We start from the raw sequence: 18,138 nt of genomic DNA, 5'->3' as shown, positions 1-18,138 counted from the left end.
CAGTCTGTGTGTTATCTAACTTTAATTTAAGGTCTTTATTTTGCTCTGTAAGTTCTCCAATAATGTCCGTTAATCTCTTTATAGTTGAAATCACTGCCTGCGCTATCATACATTTTCTTTTATTATTATTCATCTTTTTAAGAGTTAATACCTGTGTTAGTATATCTAAAACACTTTCACACTTGTTGTTTTTAGCTTCTGGGATGAGGAATGGACCATTATATTTATGAATGTAATTGTTAAAGTAATCACAGATTTCCTGTGAAATATAGTTTTTCCCAGACATTTTTAACAGATAGCCGTTAGAACTAAAATAATAATAAAAAAATAAAAAAAAAATCTATATATATATTATATACTAGAATAGTGTGTCTCTCACAGCATAGTAGTGTTTTTTTTTTTTTTTTTGTTTTTTTTTTTTTTTAAATGTTAACACAGGATGTACAAGATACCATTGAGATGCTAATTTTACACAACAAAGGACATAGCAGTTAAGCCATGTCTATCAGACATGTCTGTCGCTTGGGCTGGTCTGGTGTTGGAGCAGGATCTGAGATCTGTTGCTCTGCTATAGGTTCTCCTTCCTCCACATTCAAGATTTGTGGGAAGCACTGGCGGCTCTTAGCCTGCGACGTTATCCGCTGGTTAGTGGATACTTGGCAATCTGAAGGATCCTATCTTCAGCTGCTTTCTACTACCCTGCAAGTATTTAAGTTTCAGAGTCATTTTTATATGACTGCAGTGTTTTTGCTTCAGGTGTTGTTCGTCAGACCTATCTGAGCTTGCTGCACGAGGTTTCATTCTGAATAGTTCGGTATTCTAAGATACCTTTTTGTGACTTGGGGACCTTCGTCATCAATTGCTTTCTAAAGTGCGGTTGCACTGTGATAAGGGAAGATCCTCTCTCTCTGTTTCAGACTCCCGGCCTTATCCTGTGCTTTCTGTAATTCTGGGGTCTGGGCGTTGCCTCCCCTTGTTTCTATGAGACTGGTTGGGTCTCTGTTAGCCTGACCCGGTTTCTCTGGTTTTTGCTCTGTTGTGTTTTTTTTTTTAGGACTCGTGCCCTTTTTACGGTTTTTTTTCTGGAGTTCCTTATGCTAGCTGGAAGCTAGCTCAGCATACTAATGTACTGTGGCTACTCTGCACTGTATCAAACCGAGGGTTGCAAGTTCGATCCCCGACGAGGTCTATTCAGCCTTTCCTCCTTTCGAGGTTGATAAAATGAGCAGCGCCTTGAGTCCCTTAAGGGGGATTAGCCGTGCTTTACAAGTACAATCATGTTTTCTCCGTTACTTTTCTTCTTTGCGGAAGAATACGGTAGTTTGTTGCCTTTCTTTAGTAAGGGGTGTGTTGTTTGGAGAGCGACTGCTGGGGACGGTGTCTCTTGGAGGTTGTTGACTCAGTCGAGTCTAGTTCCTGCGGTCTCTAGTAAGGCTGTGGACTATCTGCGGGTCAGTGTCCTTGGCATATACCCTTTTTTCAAAGTTGTTCTCGGCTTCGGACGAAGCGGGGATTTTGCTGGGTAGGGGTTTTCAGGCCAGGTGCCCTCAGAATGGGCCGCCTCTTGTACCCTCTCATTTTTGCATTCAGTGTCCTCTATAGCTTGGGTATTGTTTTCCCAAAAGTAATGAATGCAGCTGTGGACTCTTTCCATTTATGAAGAAAAACTTAAATTATGCTTACCTGATAATTTCCTTTTCTTCAGATGGAAAGCTCCCGCCCGTGTTTTTTCTGTGGGGCGTCTGTTATTTTTGTTCTTCTGGCACCTTTTTCACCCTGATTTATGTTCTACTGTTCCTTGTTCCTCTGCAGAATGACTGGAGAATGAGGGAAGTGGGGGAGGTATTTAAGCCTTTGGCTGTGGTGTCTTTGCCTCCTCCTGGTGGCCAGGTTCTAAATTCCCAAAAGTAATGAATGCAGCCGTGGACTCTTTCCATCTGAAGAAAAGAAAATGATCATTGTTTGTTTTTTGTTTGTTTTTTATTGAGGTTTGAATCAGGGCATACATATACATACAAGCTATGACATTGAAGAAGAAAAAATGTACAGAAACTTTGTTTCAAAGCATATAAACAATATAGAAAGAAAAGTACAGTACATGTTTATATAGCATTTTGTAAGAATGCAAATAGAAATATCCCTTGGCCAAATGGAATGTGTACCTCCTAAGTAAAACTTGGGGCAACTCTCAGGCCCCCTAGCAGCATATAAAATATAGACCTATATGATGTAGAGTAAGTAGGGAGGCCACTCTTGGGTCTCAAATGAGAAACCTCCTTTTTTTCTTTTTTTAATATTATCTAGTGGACCCCTATTTTTAATGAATGTACATATAAGTATATTATCCCCTTAAACAAAAACAATTGCCACTCTTGGGCCTTAACCTATAACTTCTACAAATAGGGGAACGTGGTAGGGGAAATGTAATAGGAACAGAATAAAATATATAGGGCCTTCTTTAGACCCTTAGGACTATTTTAAGGGAAAAATTATGCTACTTCACATTATTTCTCATGTAGAATTTAACATACTATGTGGAGGACATAAGTATAGAAGGGGAATACACCTGGTAGACAAAGGTTCTAACTGGCCTATGGTAATCCTAAATTTTAAATCTAGATGGAAAATATGGGCATAAAAAATCTCTCTACATAAACCGCTGCTAGAGGGGATACCCACCACTTCCAAATTATACTAATATTAAGGCGTTTGTAGATTAGTAGGAAAAATAGCTTCCTGGGAATATAGTTCGACACCCTTTATAAAGTTATAACACCATATGAGAAGGTCTTGTATAATGTCACGATAAGGGTTTCAGGCCTAGTTGGGATTAGTTAAGCAGCCACTACGGTGTTATATCTCCCCAAATGTTAGAGGAATTAAAATCTATGCATATGTATAGTGTTATAGCATGTCAACCCTACTTTAAATCATCTCCTGTATGGGAACTGTGTAAAAACAAGCAACAATAGCTTAGGTCAAGAGGGGTACCTGACTTCAATCTATAGGGAGTCAAAATTGTTGCGTGTTAGAAACAGAGTTTGAAAACTAGAATACCTAATAGTGTATATGTAATCATATTAGGCTATTATAAGGACTAAGCAAGCATACTAGAATTATTCTTGAGTAGTTTTTACCCTAAAACAAGTTAACCCCTTCTCAAAAGGTAGTGCACTACTAGATCAGTTTCCCAATCATTTCCTTGCTACCATTTTAAAGACAGTGTACAAATAATTGCGCCTTCAACATGCACTTTTACATTATGTATTATATTTCTGCAGGCTTAATAATGTCACCTAAATAATATAAAGTAATTGCCTCATATTGCTCAATTAACTCAAGTTTGTGTAGTGGGTATATGCAGTAGTCAGTTAAAAAATAACAGGCAAATAAAACAAAGAGTTTGTCTAAGGCCTAAACCTCTTATAACATTGCATTCAGTAAAATCGGAGGTTATGAGCATAGTGTTAAGGCAATTAGAGGAGATTCCTGTGTATATATTAGAGTCCCCCACTAACTGCCCACTTAAAGTTTTAACCGACACCAACAGTGTTGTAAGCAATGAGGCGGTAATATGTCTCTGGAATGAGACCGAGATAGGGGGCAACATGGCGCGACCATTCAGAAGCAGTCTCTGTTGGTAAGTTATTGCAGCGTAACATATCCGATTTGGCCTCCATGATCCCACTCGACTTCCAGCACCGTTTCCACTTTGTCATCAGATTCTGTGGGCAATGTATCGTTCTCAGGCTATCCCCCCAGCTAGGACCTTGTATCAAGTGATCTGCTTTCTCTGCCACGATCGGCGGCCTCATGGCGGGCTCCGGTGCCGCTTCATCCATTAGGGGGGACAGGGTCAAAGGCTTCTCCATATTATGGTGCGCATCAGCCCAGTAAGCGTTATAGGAGATATTTAACACTTGACCGATACATTCATCTGGGTTGGCATCTTGCTGTATTATATGTGCTTTAATCCATGTTGCTCTCCAAATTGTCCCAGGCTCAAATGCCCCCTGTTGCGGTTGTGTCATATGCAGGACTATGGTATCAAACTCCTGGTTAAGCATTTTCTCCGGTTCTTCTGGAGAAGTCACCTCCATTTATAGTTGCTTTCTGATAAATAGGGACCTGTTTGGGTCTCAGATGGTATTCTTGCCTCCGGCCAGTCTCTCCTTCAGTAGGAATCTCTAACATATAGTGGGGTAATACTTTTGTCACTTCCTCCTCGACACTAGAATTAAAGAGCTACTATGTGCTCATTTATCTTTAGCATAACTGTTCCTCCATAATGGGTTCTAGTATGTGGTCCTGCTTCAGCACAACTGGCTGGATATACTGAGTTATCAGTGTGATTGGGGGGGTAAAGAGAGGTATAGGCCGCTCCAAGGCCTCTGCTGCATACCTTCTCTAATCTTGGCTGCTTATTTTTATAGGTGTTTCAAAGTCGTATGAATCTGTTCCAGAAGTAATACTTGTCACAGTTTTCTTGATGGATAAGGTCTGGAAGCTTTAGGAGAGACAAACAGCAGTTTTATCAGCTGTGCAGAGTGCAGGGTATTGCGTTTTTTCCTTATTTGGACAATATCTTGGAAGTAGCTCAAGCTTTTTATTTAGCAGGATCTCACACGAATCAACTGTTTATTCAAAAACATGGTTGGAGGATCAATTTTACCAAAGAGTTCCTTGGCTCCTCAGACAAATGTCACCTTTTTAGGTTTCCAGATAGAATTAGTGACTCTTGGCAGGCCCTCTACCCATTTGATCCCTATAATTGTTTTGTTGTACTCTGCCTTTGTTTAAAAGCTATGCGGAATCTGTTGGCGCTCTACAAATAACTGATAATAATTAGTGGCCATGACTCTTTCCTTAACAGAAAAGAGATGAATAAAATTTGGTTTCAGCTTGTCTAAACCTTCAGTGTCTCTCATTCCCTTCAGTGGCTAAGTGTATGGGAGTACTAGGCCTCATGATTGCAGCATCATACACAATCCCATTTTGCTCTTTTCATTTGAGACCTCTTCAGCTTTGTATGCTACACCAATGATGTAAGGATTATACTCCAGTATCACAACAGATATTCTTAGATCCCAATACACACCTTTCTCTTGACTTGGTGGCCAAATCACCACTCCATTCTTAACTGGGCTTCCTTTGCTCATCCTATCTCATCTGCAATCACCATAGATGCAAGTCTTACAGGTTGGGGAGCTGTCTGGGGGACTCTGACAGCACAAGGAGTTTGGAATCCTCGGGAGGCGAGGTTACCAATTCAATATATTGGAACTCTGTGCTCTTTTCAGGGCCCTTCTCTGAAGAAGGAGCCTTATCTCTATTTTCAGACAGACAATATCACAATATTCAACAGTGCTAAATTGGGAGCTTCTTAGTAAGTTTTTAAAAGGTTTTATACTGGATTTTTATATTAGTAGTATCTGTGCATATTATTCTTTATAGTAGTGTCCATTACATGAAGTTAAATTAAAATTGGTGTATACTGTCCCTTTAAGTAGTCTGAACTTTGCTTTAGACTTTAATGTTCTGCATTGGGTCTGTGTTCAGACTTGCTGTTTCTGTATTCTTCAATTTGCACTACCAACTGTTCAATTGTTATCAATCAGTAAAGCTTTTAAAAATATTTTCATTGTTCTATGCATCCCTGCATTCTGAGTTCAGCACACCCGAACCCCCTCACATCATTGCACACTATTTGTTATATCCGTTTGATGACACTATCTAGGGTTCAGGAGGTGATAAAAAGGAGATCAGTAGGTTCCAACACATATTTTTAACACTTATCTAACAACAGTATTAAGGGTGCTATTTCTAATCTTCAGCTGTTTAATATGCCAGAAAAAAATCTTAAAATGACTTATGACCAAATTGGGAGAAAGACCTCAACATCACTTGGTCTGAACAAAAATGGTGGGATGTTTTGAAGAGAGGTACATCTTTTTCATTTAGAGCTAATTTAAAAGGAAATTATATAAAAGGTGGCCTTTTTACTTGTATTTTTTTTATACAGTGGATATGAAAAGTCTACACACCCCTGTTAAAATGTCAGATTTTTGTGATGTAAAAAATGAGACAAAGATAAATAATTTCAGAACTTTTTCAACCTTTAATGTGACCTATAAACTGTACAACTTGATTGAAAAACAAACTGAAACTTCTAGGTGGAGGGAAGTAAAAATAAAATAATATGGTTGTTATAACTGGGGATGCAGCTGTGTTTAGAATTAAGCAATCGCATTCAAAATCATGTTAACTAGGAGTTGGTACACACCTGTCATCATTTAAAGTGCCTCTGATTAACCCCAAATAAATTTCATCTGTTCTAGTAGGTCTTTCCTGACATTTTCTTAGTCGCAACCTACAGCAAAAGCCATGGTTCGCAGAGAGCTTCCAAAGCATCAGAGGGATCTCATTGTTTAAAGGTATCAGTCAGGAGAATGGTACAAAAGAATTTCCAAGGCATTAGATATACCATGGAACACAGTGAAGACAGTCATCTTCAAGTGGAGCAAATATGGCGCAACAGTGACATTACCAAGAACTGGACGTCCCTCCAAAATTGATGAAAAGACGAGACGAAAACTGGTCTGAGAGGCTGCCAAGAGGCCTACAGCACCATTAAAGGAGCTGCAGGAATATCTGGCAAGTACTGGCTGTGTGGTACATGTGACAACAATCTCCCGTATTCATCATATGTCTGGGCTATGGGTTAGAGTGGCAAGACGGAAGCCTTTTCTTACGAAAACAAACATCCAAGCCCAGCTAAATTTTGCAAAAACACATCTGAAGTCAAAATATATGTTCGGTGCAAAAACAACACTGCATATAACCAAAAGAACACCATACCCACAGTGAAGCATTTTGGTGGCAGCATTATGAACAGTTCCAAATACCAGACAATATTGGCACAAAACCTTCAGGCTTTTGCTAGAAAGCTGAACATGAAGAGGAACTTTATCTTTCAGCATGACAACGCCCCAAAGCATACATCCAATCAACAAAGGATTGGCTTCACAAGAAGAAGATTAAGGTTTTGGAATGGCCCAGTCAGAGCCCAGACCTGAATCCAATCAAAAATCTGTGGGGTGATCTTAAGTGGGCTGTGCACAAGAGATGCCCTCACAATCTGACAGATTTGGAGTGTTTTTGCAAAGAAGAGTGGGCAAATCTTGCCAAGTCAAGAAGTGCCATGCTGATAAACTCATACGCAAAAAAGACTGAGTGCTGTAATAAAATCAAAGAGTGCTTCAACAAAGTATTAGTTTAAGGGTGTGCACACTTATGCAACCATATTAGTATTTTAGTTTTTTATTTCTACTTCCCTCTACCTAAAAGATTTTAGTTTGTTTTGCATTTGAGTTGTACAGTTTATAGGTCACATTAAAAGTGGAAAAAAGTTCTGAAATGATTTATCTTTGTCTCATTTTTTTACATAACAGAAACCTGACATTTTAACAGGGGTGTGTAGACTTTTTCTATCCACTGTATATATGAATTGTACTTTTAGCATCCGTCAATGCAAATGCTATAGAGGATGTGGGGAAAGAGGCAAATATATAAATATGTAGTCGTCGTGTGCCCATGTGGCAAATGTATGGACTCAAACCAAATTACTGAGCACCCTGTTTGGGGAAAAACATAAATATTGAACTTGAACAGGCATTACTTAATGGTGTCCCCATTTATACTCCACTAGTTATCTAGTATCTAGGCTTCTGGTATTCAAACTAATAATTTATAGCTGAAACGTCCATGGACCTCTTGATATGTTTTACACTAATGTTTTTGTTATTTCTTATATATTATCTGTTAATAACCTAATAAAGTTTTTTTTCCAAAGTACAATAACAGATTTAAACATTTCTATGAAAAAAAAAATTTTTTAGAAAATGATGCAACATTATTTTAGGTGCTTGGTGTAATTTTTGGACGTTTACAGTACAATTTTAAATTATTAGTTTTTTTCTTTTAGCCCAAGTACAGAAATCCACTGCTAGTATACAGTTTTTTGTTTTTTTTTATCAATTACTTTTTGTCTTTCGGTTGTTATTTGTTTTGACATTTGCTTTAGCCATGTGAAATCGAAGATGATACACAGGCCTTTAAAAACCTTTTTTTTCTTCTTTCTAGTTCACACAGAAGATGTTAGATAATTTCTATAATTTCGCAACATCGTTTGCAGTATCACAGGCCCAGATGACGCCTAACCCATCAGAAGTTTTTATACCGGCAAATGTTGTCCTCAAATGGTAAGAAACCTGTTCTAATATAACATATTTTCCTAATAATCTTATATATTATGTGGTTTTGATCTCTTAAAGCAGTGTTTCTTAACCTTTTTGTAGTAAATACCCCTGTAGGCATACAGTTGTTTCCCATGTACCCCAACTGTGGCACAAACATTATTGATCTGAAGCTTTCACATGAGCAAAAATGAAAATCATGTGTATCACTTGATTACACAAGTTTGTATCAGATTTATTAACCAAACCAATATACAGGAATCAGATACTTATTTTACTTTTTTATGAATTTACTCTTTGGAAGTATTAGGACAGAGAATAATTAACCTATACAACACAGATGGTTCATTGATATTAATAACAATACAATTTTAAGACTACTAAATACAATAATAATTTACAAATACATAAAAAAATACAATGCAAAAGCACTTAATTTGAATTTGAAATCAGCAGTAGAATATTTTCTGGCAAATTTCAAAGTTAATCCAATTTTTCCTCCCTATGTATCATTTGACAGCCATCAGCCAATCACAAAATGCATATACGTATATACTGTGCACTTTTGCACATGCTTATTAGGAGCTGTAACTTCAGAAAGTGTGCATGTAAAAAAGAATGTACGTGCTCTGATAATGGAAGTATATTGTTTTATCTGAATCATGAAACTTTAACTTTGACTGTAGTGGTCCTTTATTGTGCGTCTTACATTAAAAAAAGAGGAAAATAAACTCTTAAAGGCACTTTAGTGCGTGATAATGTCACTAATAATCTAGAATCTTAGGTTTTACCAATTTGTGGTGAATTAATGTATCAACATAGGCAGGGAAATACAATCTGTCCTGTTATGAGTGCTTGAGGGAAGAAATGAGAAACACAGGTTTCGGCGATATGTTTACTATAGCTACATTTGGGGAAAAACTAATGAATGGCAATGCTTAGAGTACCCCTTGTGAATGCCCCAAGTACCCCCAGGGAAGCACATACCACAGGTTGAGAAACTAGGTCTTAAAGGGCTAGTAAACTTACCAAATAATGTTATATAATTCTACACATAGTACAGAATTATATAACATTATTATAACAGAGATATTTACTTATGTAAATTAATTTAGACCTCCGCTCCTGGCTCTAGTGAGCGGGTCTGTTTTTTACCTAAGCGCATCGGGCACGCTGTCTAGTCACAGCGTGCCCGATCGTGCCATTAAACTGAATGTAGACTGGTCTGGTAGCGGGAGCGTGCTACATTCATTTTAATGGCACGATCGGGCACGCTGTGACTAGACAGCGTGCCCGATGTGCTTAGGTAAAAAAAACAGATCCGCTCAGTAGAGCTAGGAGCGGTGGTCTGTAAAATTAATTTTCGTAGGTAAATATCTCTGAAATACTTTGCTGTAGAAAGCTGGCGCTAGGCTAATTGATATAATTCTGCGCAGAATTATATAACCTTATTTGGTGGGTTAACTGGCCCTTTAAAGGACCAGTAAATACAGTAGATTTGCTTAATCAACAAATGCATGATATTAAGACAATGCAATAACACTTAGTCTGAACTTCAAATGAATAGTAGAATTTTTTTTTTTTTTACGTTATGTTTATTTCCACTCCTCCTGCGTTATGCGACAGCCATCAGCCAATCCCAAATGCATATATACGTATATTCTTTGAATTCTTGCAAATGCTCAGTATCAGCTGGTGACTCAAAGTGTAAATACAAAAAAAGACTGCACTTTTGTTAATGGAAGTAAATTGGAAAGTTGTTTAAAATTGCATTCTCTATCTGAATCATGAAAGTTTCATTTTGACTTGAGTGTTCCTTCAAGGAGGTTATATACTAGAATCTGGACTTACTCAATTATCTCATAGTGGGAGGACTCAGAATGCTTGGCTATCTTTGAGGAAGCTGCTATTGGTGGTGAGACATGTAGAACACAAGTTTCTCTTGTAAGGTGTATCCAGTCCACGGATCATCCATTACTTGTGGGATATTCTCCTTCCCAACAGGAAGTTGCAAGAGGATCACCCACAGCAGAGCTGCTATATAGCTCCTCCCCTAACTGCCATATCCAGTCATTCTCTTGCAACTCTCAACAAAGATGGAGGTAGTAAGAGGAGAGTGGTAAAATATAGTTAGTTTTTTCTTCAATCAAAACTTTGTTATTTTCAAATAGTACCGGAGTTGTACTATTTTATCTCAGGCAGTATTTAGAAGAAGAATCTGCCTGCGTTTTCTATGATCTTAGCAGCTTGTAACTAAGATCCACTGCTGTTCTCACATATGTCTGAGGAGTGAGGTAACTTCAGAGGGAGAATGGCGTGCAGGTTATCCTGCTATTGAGGTATGTGCAGTTTTAAGTTTTTCTAGGGACTAGAAAATGCTGCTGGTACCTGATTAATGTAAGTTAAGCCTAAAAACAGTGATTTAATAGCGACTTGTATCAGGCTTACTACCAGAGATATATATACTCTGATAATATGGCAATATAAAACGTTTGCTGGCATGTTTAATCGTTTTCTTTCATGTAATTAGCAAGAGTCCATGAGCTAGTGACATATGGGATATACATTCCTACCAGGATTGGCAAAGTTTCCCAAACCTTAAAATGCCTATAAATACACCCCTCACCACACCCACAATTCAGTTTTACAAATTTTGCCTCCCGTGGAGGTGGTGAAGTAAGTTTGTGCTAGATTCTACGTTGATATGCGCTTTGCAGCAGGCTGGAGCCCGGTTTTCCTCTCAGCGTGCAGTGAATGTCAGAGGGATGTGAAGAGAGTATTGCCTATTTGAATTCAATGGTCTCCTTCTACGGGATCTATTTCATAGGTTCTCTGTTATCGGTCGTAGAGATTCATCTCTTACCTCCCTTTTCAGATCGACGATATACTCTTATATACCATTACCTCTACTGATTCTCGTTTCAGTACTGGTTTGGCTATCTACTATATGTAGATGAGTGTCCTGGGGTAAGTAAGTCTTATTTTTTGTGACACTCTAAGCTATGGTTGGGCACTTTATATATAAAGTTCTAAATATATGTCTTTAAACTTATATTTGCCTTGATTCAGGATGATCAATATTCCTTATTTCAGACAGTCAGTTTCATTATTTGGGATAATGCATATGAATAATCAATTTTTTTCTTACCTTAAAAATTGTTTCAAATTGACTTTTTCCCTGTGGGCTGTTAGGCTTGCGGGGGCTGAAAATGCTTCAATTTATTGCGTCATTCTTGGCGCTGACTTTTTTGCCGCAAATTTTTTTTGTCATACTTGACGCTGGAAGTTGTTTGTGATTGCGTACTTTTTTTGACGTTTTGCGCCAAAAATGTCGGCGTCACCGGATGTGGCGTCATTCTTGGCGTCAAAAAATTTAAGGCGCCAATAATGTGGGCGTCTTTTTTTGGCGCTAAAAAATGTGGGCGTCATTCTTGTCTCCACCTTTTTTTCACATTATTTCAGTCTCATTTTTCATTGCTTCTGGTTGCTAGAAGCTTGTTCCTTGGCATTTTTTCCCATTCCTGAAACTGTCATTTAAGGAATTTGATCAATTTTGCTTTATATGTTGTTTTTTCTCTTACATATTGCAAGATGTCTCACGTTGCATCTGAGTCAGAAGATACTTCAGGAAAATCGCTGTCTGGTGCTGGAACTACCAAAGCTAAGTGTATCTGCTGTAAACTTTTGGTAGCTGTTCCTCCAGCTGTTGTTTGTATTAATTGTCATGACAAACTTGTTAATGCAGATAATATTTCCTTTAGTAATGTACCATTACCTGTTGCAGTTCCATCAACATCTAATGTTCAGAATGTTCCTGATAACATAAGAGATTTTGTTTCTGAATCCATCAAGAAGGCTATGTCTGTTATTCCTCCTTCTAGTAAACATAAAAAATCTTTTAAATGAACATCATCATTCTGATTCTAATGACTCTTCTGGTTCAGAGGATTCTGTCTCAGAGGTTGATGCTGATAAATCTTCATATTTATTTAAAATGGAATTTATTCGTTCTTTACTTAAAGAAGTACTAATTGCTTTAGAAATTGAGGATTCTGGTCCTCTTGATACTAAATCTAAACGTTTAGATAAGGTCTTTAAATCTCCTGTGGTTATTCCAGAAGTTTTTCCTGGTGCTATTTCTGAAGTAATTTCCAGAGAATGGAATAATTTGGGTAATTCATTTACTCCTTCTAAACGTTTTAAGCAATTATATCCTGTGCCGTCTGACAGATTAGAATTTTGGGACAAAATCCCTAAAGTTGATGGGGCTATTTCTACCCTTGCTAAACGTACTACTATTCCTACGTCAGATGGTACTTCCTTTAAGGATCCTTTAGATAGGAAAATTGAATCCTTTCTAAGAAAAGCTTATCTGTGTTCAGGTAATCTTCTTAGACCTGCTATATCATTGGCTGATGTTGCTGCAGCTTCAACTTTTTGGTTGGAAACTTTAGCGCAACAAGTAACAGATCATGATTCTCATAATATTATTATTCTTCTTCAACATGCAATAATTTTATCTGTAATGCCATTTTTGATATTATCAGAGTTGATGTCAGGTTTATGTCTCTAGCTATTTTTGCTAGAAGAGCTTTATGGCTTAAAACTTGGAATGCTGATATGTCTTCTAAATCGACTCTACTTTCCATTTCTTTCCAGGGTAACAAATTTGGTTCTCAGTTGGATTCTATTATCTCAACTGTTACTGGTGGGAAAGGAACTTTTTTACCACAGGATAAAAAATCTAAGGGTAAAAACAGGGCTAATAATCGTTTTCGTTCCTTTCGTTTCAACAAAGAACAAAAACCTGATCCTTCATCCTCAGGAGCAGTTTCAGTTTGGAAACCATCTCCAGTCTGGAATAAATCCAAGCCTTCTAGAAAAGCAAAGCCAGCTTCTAAGTCCACATGAAGGTGCGGCCCTCATTCCAGCTCAGCTGGCAGGGGGCAGGTTACGTTTTTTCAAAGACATTTGGATCAATTCTGTTCACAATCTTTGGATTCAGAACATTGTTTCAGAAGGGTACAGAATTGGTTTCAAGATAAGACCTCCTGCAAAGAGATTTTTTCTTTCCCGTGTCCCAGTAAATCCAGTGAAAGCTCAAGCATTTCTGAAATGTGTTTCAGATCTAGAGTTGGCTGGAGTAATTATGCCAGTTCTGGAACAGGGGCTGGGGTTTTATTCGAATCTCTTCATTGTACCAAAGAAGGAGAATTCCTTCAGACCAGTTCTGGATCTAAAAATATTGAATCGTTATGTAAGGATACCAACGTTCAAAATGGTAACTATAAGGACTATATTGCCTTTTGTTCAGCAAGGGCATTATATGTCCACAATAGATTTACAGGATGCATATCTGCATATTCCGATTCATTCAGATCATTATCAGTTCCTGAGATTCTCTTTTCTGGACAAGCATTACCAGTTTGTGGCTCTGCCGTTTGGCCTAGCTACAGCTCCAAGAATTTTTACAAAGGTTTTCGGTGCCCTTCTGTCTGTAATCAGAGAACAGGGTATTGTGGTATTTCCTTATTTGGACGATATCTTGGTACTTGCTCAGTCTTTACATTTAGCAGAATCTCATACGAATCGACTTGTGTTGTTTCTTCAAGATCATGGTTGGAGGATCAATTCACTAAAAAGTTCATTGATTCCTCAGACAAGGGTAACCTTTCTGGGTTTCCAGATAGATTCAGTGTCCATGACTCTGTCTTTGACAGACAAGAGACGTCTAAAATTGATTTCAGCTTGTCGAAACCTTCAGTCACAATCATTCCCTTCGGTAGCCTTATGCATGGAAATTCTAGGTCTTATGACTGCTGCATCGGACGTGATCCCCTTTGCTCGTTTTCACATGCGACCTCTTCAGCTCTGTATGCTGAATCAATGGTGCAGGGATTACACAAAGATATCTCAATTAATATCTTTAAAACCAATTGTACGACACTCTCTAACGTGGTGGACAGATCACCATCGTTTAATTCAGGGGGCTTCTTTTGTTCTTCCGACCTGGACTGTAATTTCAACAGATGCAAGTCTTACAGGTTGGGGAGCTGTGTGGGGATCTCTGACGGCACAAGGAGTTTGGGAATCTCAGGAGGTGAGATTACCGATCAATATTTTGGAACTCCGTGCAATTTTCAGAGCTCTTCAGTCTTGGCCTCTTCTGAAGATAGAATCGTTCATTTGTTTTCAGACAGACAATGTCACAACTGTGGCATACATCAATCATCAAGGAGGTACTCACAGTCCTCTGGCTATGAAAGAAGTATCTCGAATTCTGGTTTGGGCGGAATCCAGCTCCTGTCTAATCTCTGCGGTTCATATCCCAGGTATAGACAATTGGGAAGTGGATTATCTCAGTCGCCAAACGTTGCATCCGGGCGAATGGTCTCTTCACCCAGAGGTATTTCTTCAGATTGTTCAAATGTGGGAGCTTCCAGAAATAGATCTGATGGCGTCTCATCTAAACAAGAAACTTCCCAGGTATCTGTCCAGATCCCGGGATCCTCAGGCGGAAGCAGTGGATGCATTATCACTTCCTTGGAAGTATCATCCTGCTTATATCTTTCCGCCTCTAGTTCTTCTTCCAAGAGTAATCTCCAAGATTCTGAAGGAATGCTCGTTTGTTCTGCTGGTAGCTCCGGCATGGCCTCACAGGTTTTGGTATGCGGATCTTGTCCGGATGGCCTCTTGCCATCCGTGGACTCTTCCGCTAAGACCAGACCTTCTGTCGTAAGGTCCTTTTTTCCATCAGGATCTCAAATCCTTAAATTTAAAGGTATGGAGATTGAACGCTTGATTCTTGGTCAAAGAGGTTTCTCTGACTCTGTGATTAATACTATGTTACAGGCTCGTAAATCTGTATCTAGAGAGATATATTATAGAGTCTGGAAGACTTATATTTCTTGGTGTCTTTCTCATCATTTTTCTTGGCATTCTTTTAGAATTCCGAGAATTTTACAGTTTCTTCAGGATGGTTTAGATAAAGGTTTATCCGCAAGTTCTTTGAAAGGACAAATCTCTGCTCTTTCTGTTCTTTTTCACAGAAAGATTGCTAATCTTCCTGATATTCATTGTTTTGTACAAGCTTTGGTTCGTATAAAACCTGTCATTAAGTCAATTTCTCCTCCTTGGAGTTTGAATTTGGTTCTAGGGGCTCTTCATGCTCCTCCTTTTGAACCCATGCATTCATTGGACATTAAATTACTTTCTTGGAAAGTTTTGTTCCTTTTTGGTGATCTCTTCTGCCAGAAGAGTCTCTGAATTATCTGCTCTTTCTTGTGAGTCTCCTTTTCTGATTTTTCATCAGGATAAGGCGGTGTTGCGAACTTCTTTTGAATTTTTACCTAAGGTTGTGAATTCCAACAACATTAGTAGAGAAATTGTGGTTCCCTCATTATGTCCTAATCCTAAGAATTCTAAGGAGAAATCGTTGCATTCTTTGGATGTTGTTAGAGCTTTGAAATATTATGTTGAAGCTACTAAGTCTTTCCGAAAGACTTCTAGTCTATTTGTTATCTTTTCCGGTTCTAGAAAAGGCCAGAAAGCTTCTGCCATTTCTTTGGCATCTTGGTTGAAATCTTTAATTCATCATGTCTATGTCGAGTCGGGTAAAACTCCGCCTCAAAGGATTACAGCTCATTCTACTAGGTCAGTTTCTACTTCCTGGGCGTTTAGGGATGAAGTTTCGGTTGATCAGATTTGCAAAGCAGCAACTTGGTCCTCTTTGCATACTTTTACTAAATTCTACCATTTTGATGTATTTTCTTCTTCTGAAGCAGTTTTTGGTAGAAAAGTACTTCAGGCAGCGGTTTCAGTTTGAATCTTCTGTTTATGTTTTTCATTAAACTTTATTTTGGGTGTGGATTATTTTCAGCAGGAATTGGCTGTCTTTATTTTATCCCTCCCTCTCTAGTGACTCTTGCGTGGAAAGATCCACATCTTGGGTAGTCATTTATCCCATACGTCACTAGCTCATGGACTCTTGCTAATTACATGAAAGAAAACATAATTTATGTAAGAACTTACCTGATAAATTCATTTCTTTCATATTAGCAAGAGTCCATGAGGCCCGCCATTTTTTGTGGTGGTTATGATTTTTTTTGTATAAAGCACAATTATTCCAATTCCTTATTTTATATGCTTTCGCACTTTTTTCTTATCACCCCACTTCTTGGCTATTCGTTAAACTGATTTGTGGGTGTGGTGAGGGGTGTATTTGTAGGCATTTTGAGGTTTGGGAAACTTTGCCCCTCCTGGTAGGAATGTATATCCCATACGTCACTAGCTCATGGACTTTTGCTAATATGAAAGAAATGAATTTATCAGGTAAGTTCTTACATAAATTATGTTTTTTGCCTAGAAACAGTTTCCTGAGGCTTTCCACTGTTTTAGTATGAGTTGGAGGGGCCTATTTTAGCGCTTTTTTGTTAAATTACATTCAGCTTCCCTCAGCAGTCCCCTGATTGCTATAGGACATCTCTGAAGGGCTCTAAAGGCTTCAAAAGTCATTTATTGAGGAAGGTAGGGCCACAGCTGAGCTGTGGCAGTTGTGACTGTTTAACAAAAAAGTTTTTCGTTTTTTTGATCCGTTTTTTGCATTAAGGGGTTAATCATCCATTTGCAAGTGGGTGCAATGCTCTAACGTATTACATACACTGTAAAAATTTCGTTTGATTTACTGCCTTTTTTCACTGTTTTTCAAATTTTGGCAAAATTTGTTTCCCTTAAAGGCACAGTACCGTTTTTTATATTTGCTTGTTAACTTGATGTAAAGTGTTTTCCAAGCTTGCTAGTCTCATTGCTAGTCTCTACAAACATGTCTGACATAGAGGAAACTCCTTGTTCATTATGTTTAAAAGCCATAGTGGAACCCCATATGAGAATGTGTACTAAATGTATTGATTTCACTTTAAAGATCAGCTTTTGTCTTTAAAAAATTTATCACAAGAGGATTCTGACGAGGGGGAAGTTATGCCGACTAACTCTCCCCACGTGTCAGACCCTTTGGCTCACGCTCAAATGGCGCCAAGTACATCAAGGACGCCCATAGCGATTACTTTACAAGACATGGCGGCAGTCATGGATAATACACTGTCAGCGGTATTAGCCAGACTACCTGAATTTAGAGGAAAGCGTGATAGCTCTGGTGTTAGGCGTAATACAGAGCATACAGACGCTTTAAGAGCCATGTCTGATACTGCCTCACAATATGCAGAAGCTGAGGAAAGAGAGCTTCAGTCTGTGGGTGATATCTCTGACTCAGGGAAACCTGATTCTGATATTTTTTTTTTTAAATTTAAGCTTGAGAACCTCCGTGTTTTGCTTAGGGAGGTTTTAGCTGCTCTGAATGACTATGACACTGCTCTGAATGACTATGACACAATTGCAGTGCCAGAGAAATTGTGTAGACTGGATAAATACTTTGCAGTGCCAGTGTGTACTGAGGTTTTTCCAATACCTAAAAGGTTTACAGAAATTATTATTAAAGAGTGGGATAGACCCGGTGTTTTTCCAATACCTAAAAGGTTTACAGAAATTATTAATAAAGAGTGGGATAGACCCGGTGTGCCGTTTCCCCCCCCCCCCTCCTATTTTTAGAAAAATGTTTCCCATAGACGCCACCACATGGGACTTATGGCAAACGGTCCCTAAGGTGGAGGGAGCAGTTTCTACTTTAGCAAAGCGTACTACTATCCCTGTCGAGGACAGTTGTGCTTTTTCAGATCCTATAGATAAAAAATTAGAGGGTTACCTTAAGAAAATGTTTATTCAACAAGGTTTTATCCTGCAGCCCCTTCCATGCATTGCTCCTGTCACTGCTGCTGCGGCATTCTGGTTTGAGTCTCTGGAAGAGGCTTTACAGACGACGACTCCATTG

General features: G+C 38.4%; 1 protein-coding gene across 4 annotated transcripts in view; it reads left to right on the top strand.

Moving 5' to 3' along the window:
- Positions 1-18,138, top strand: part of HIKESHI (heat shock protein nuclear import factor hikeshi) — a 50,949-nt gene that overhangs the window by 17,777 nt on the left and 15,034 nt on the right. For all 4 annotated transcript variants that reach the window (XM_053708643.1, XM_053708646.1, XM_053708645.1 and 1 more), the window contains exon 4: positions 8,143-8,261. In XM_053708643.1, coding sequence (XP_053564618.1) covers positions 8,143-8,261 — 119 coding nt within the window. The remainder of the gene's footprint in view (positions 1-8,142; positions 8,262-18,138) is intronic.

The sequence above is a fragment of the Bombina bombina genome, chromosome 3 (assembly GCF_027579735.1).
Source record: "Bombina bombina isolate aBomBom1 chromosome 3, aBomBom1.pri, whole genome shotgun sequence".
NCBI classification, from domain to species: Eukaryota; Metazoa; Chordata; class Amphibia; order Anura; family Bombinatoridae; genus Bombina; species Bombina bombina.
This window is presented reverse-complemented; position numbering and strand designations above follow the sequence as displayed.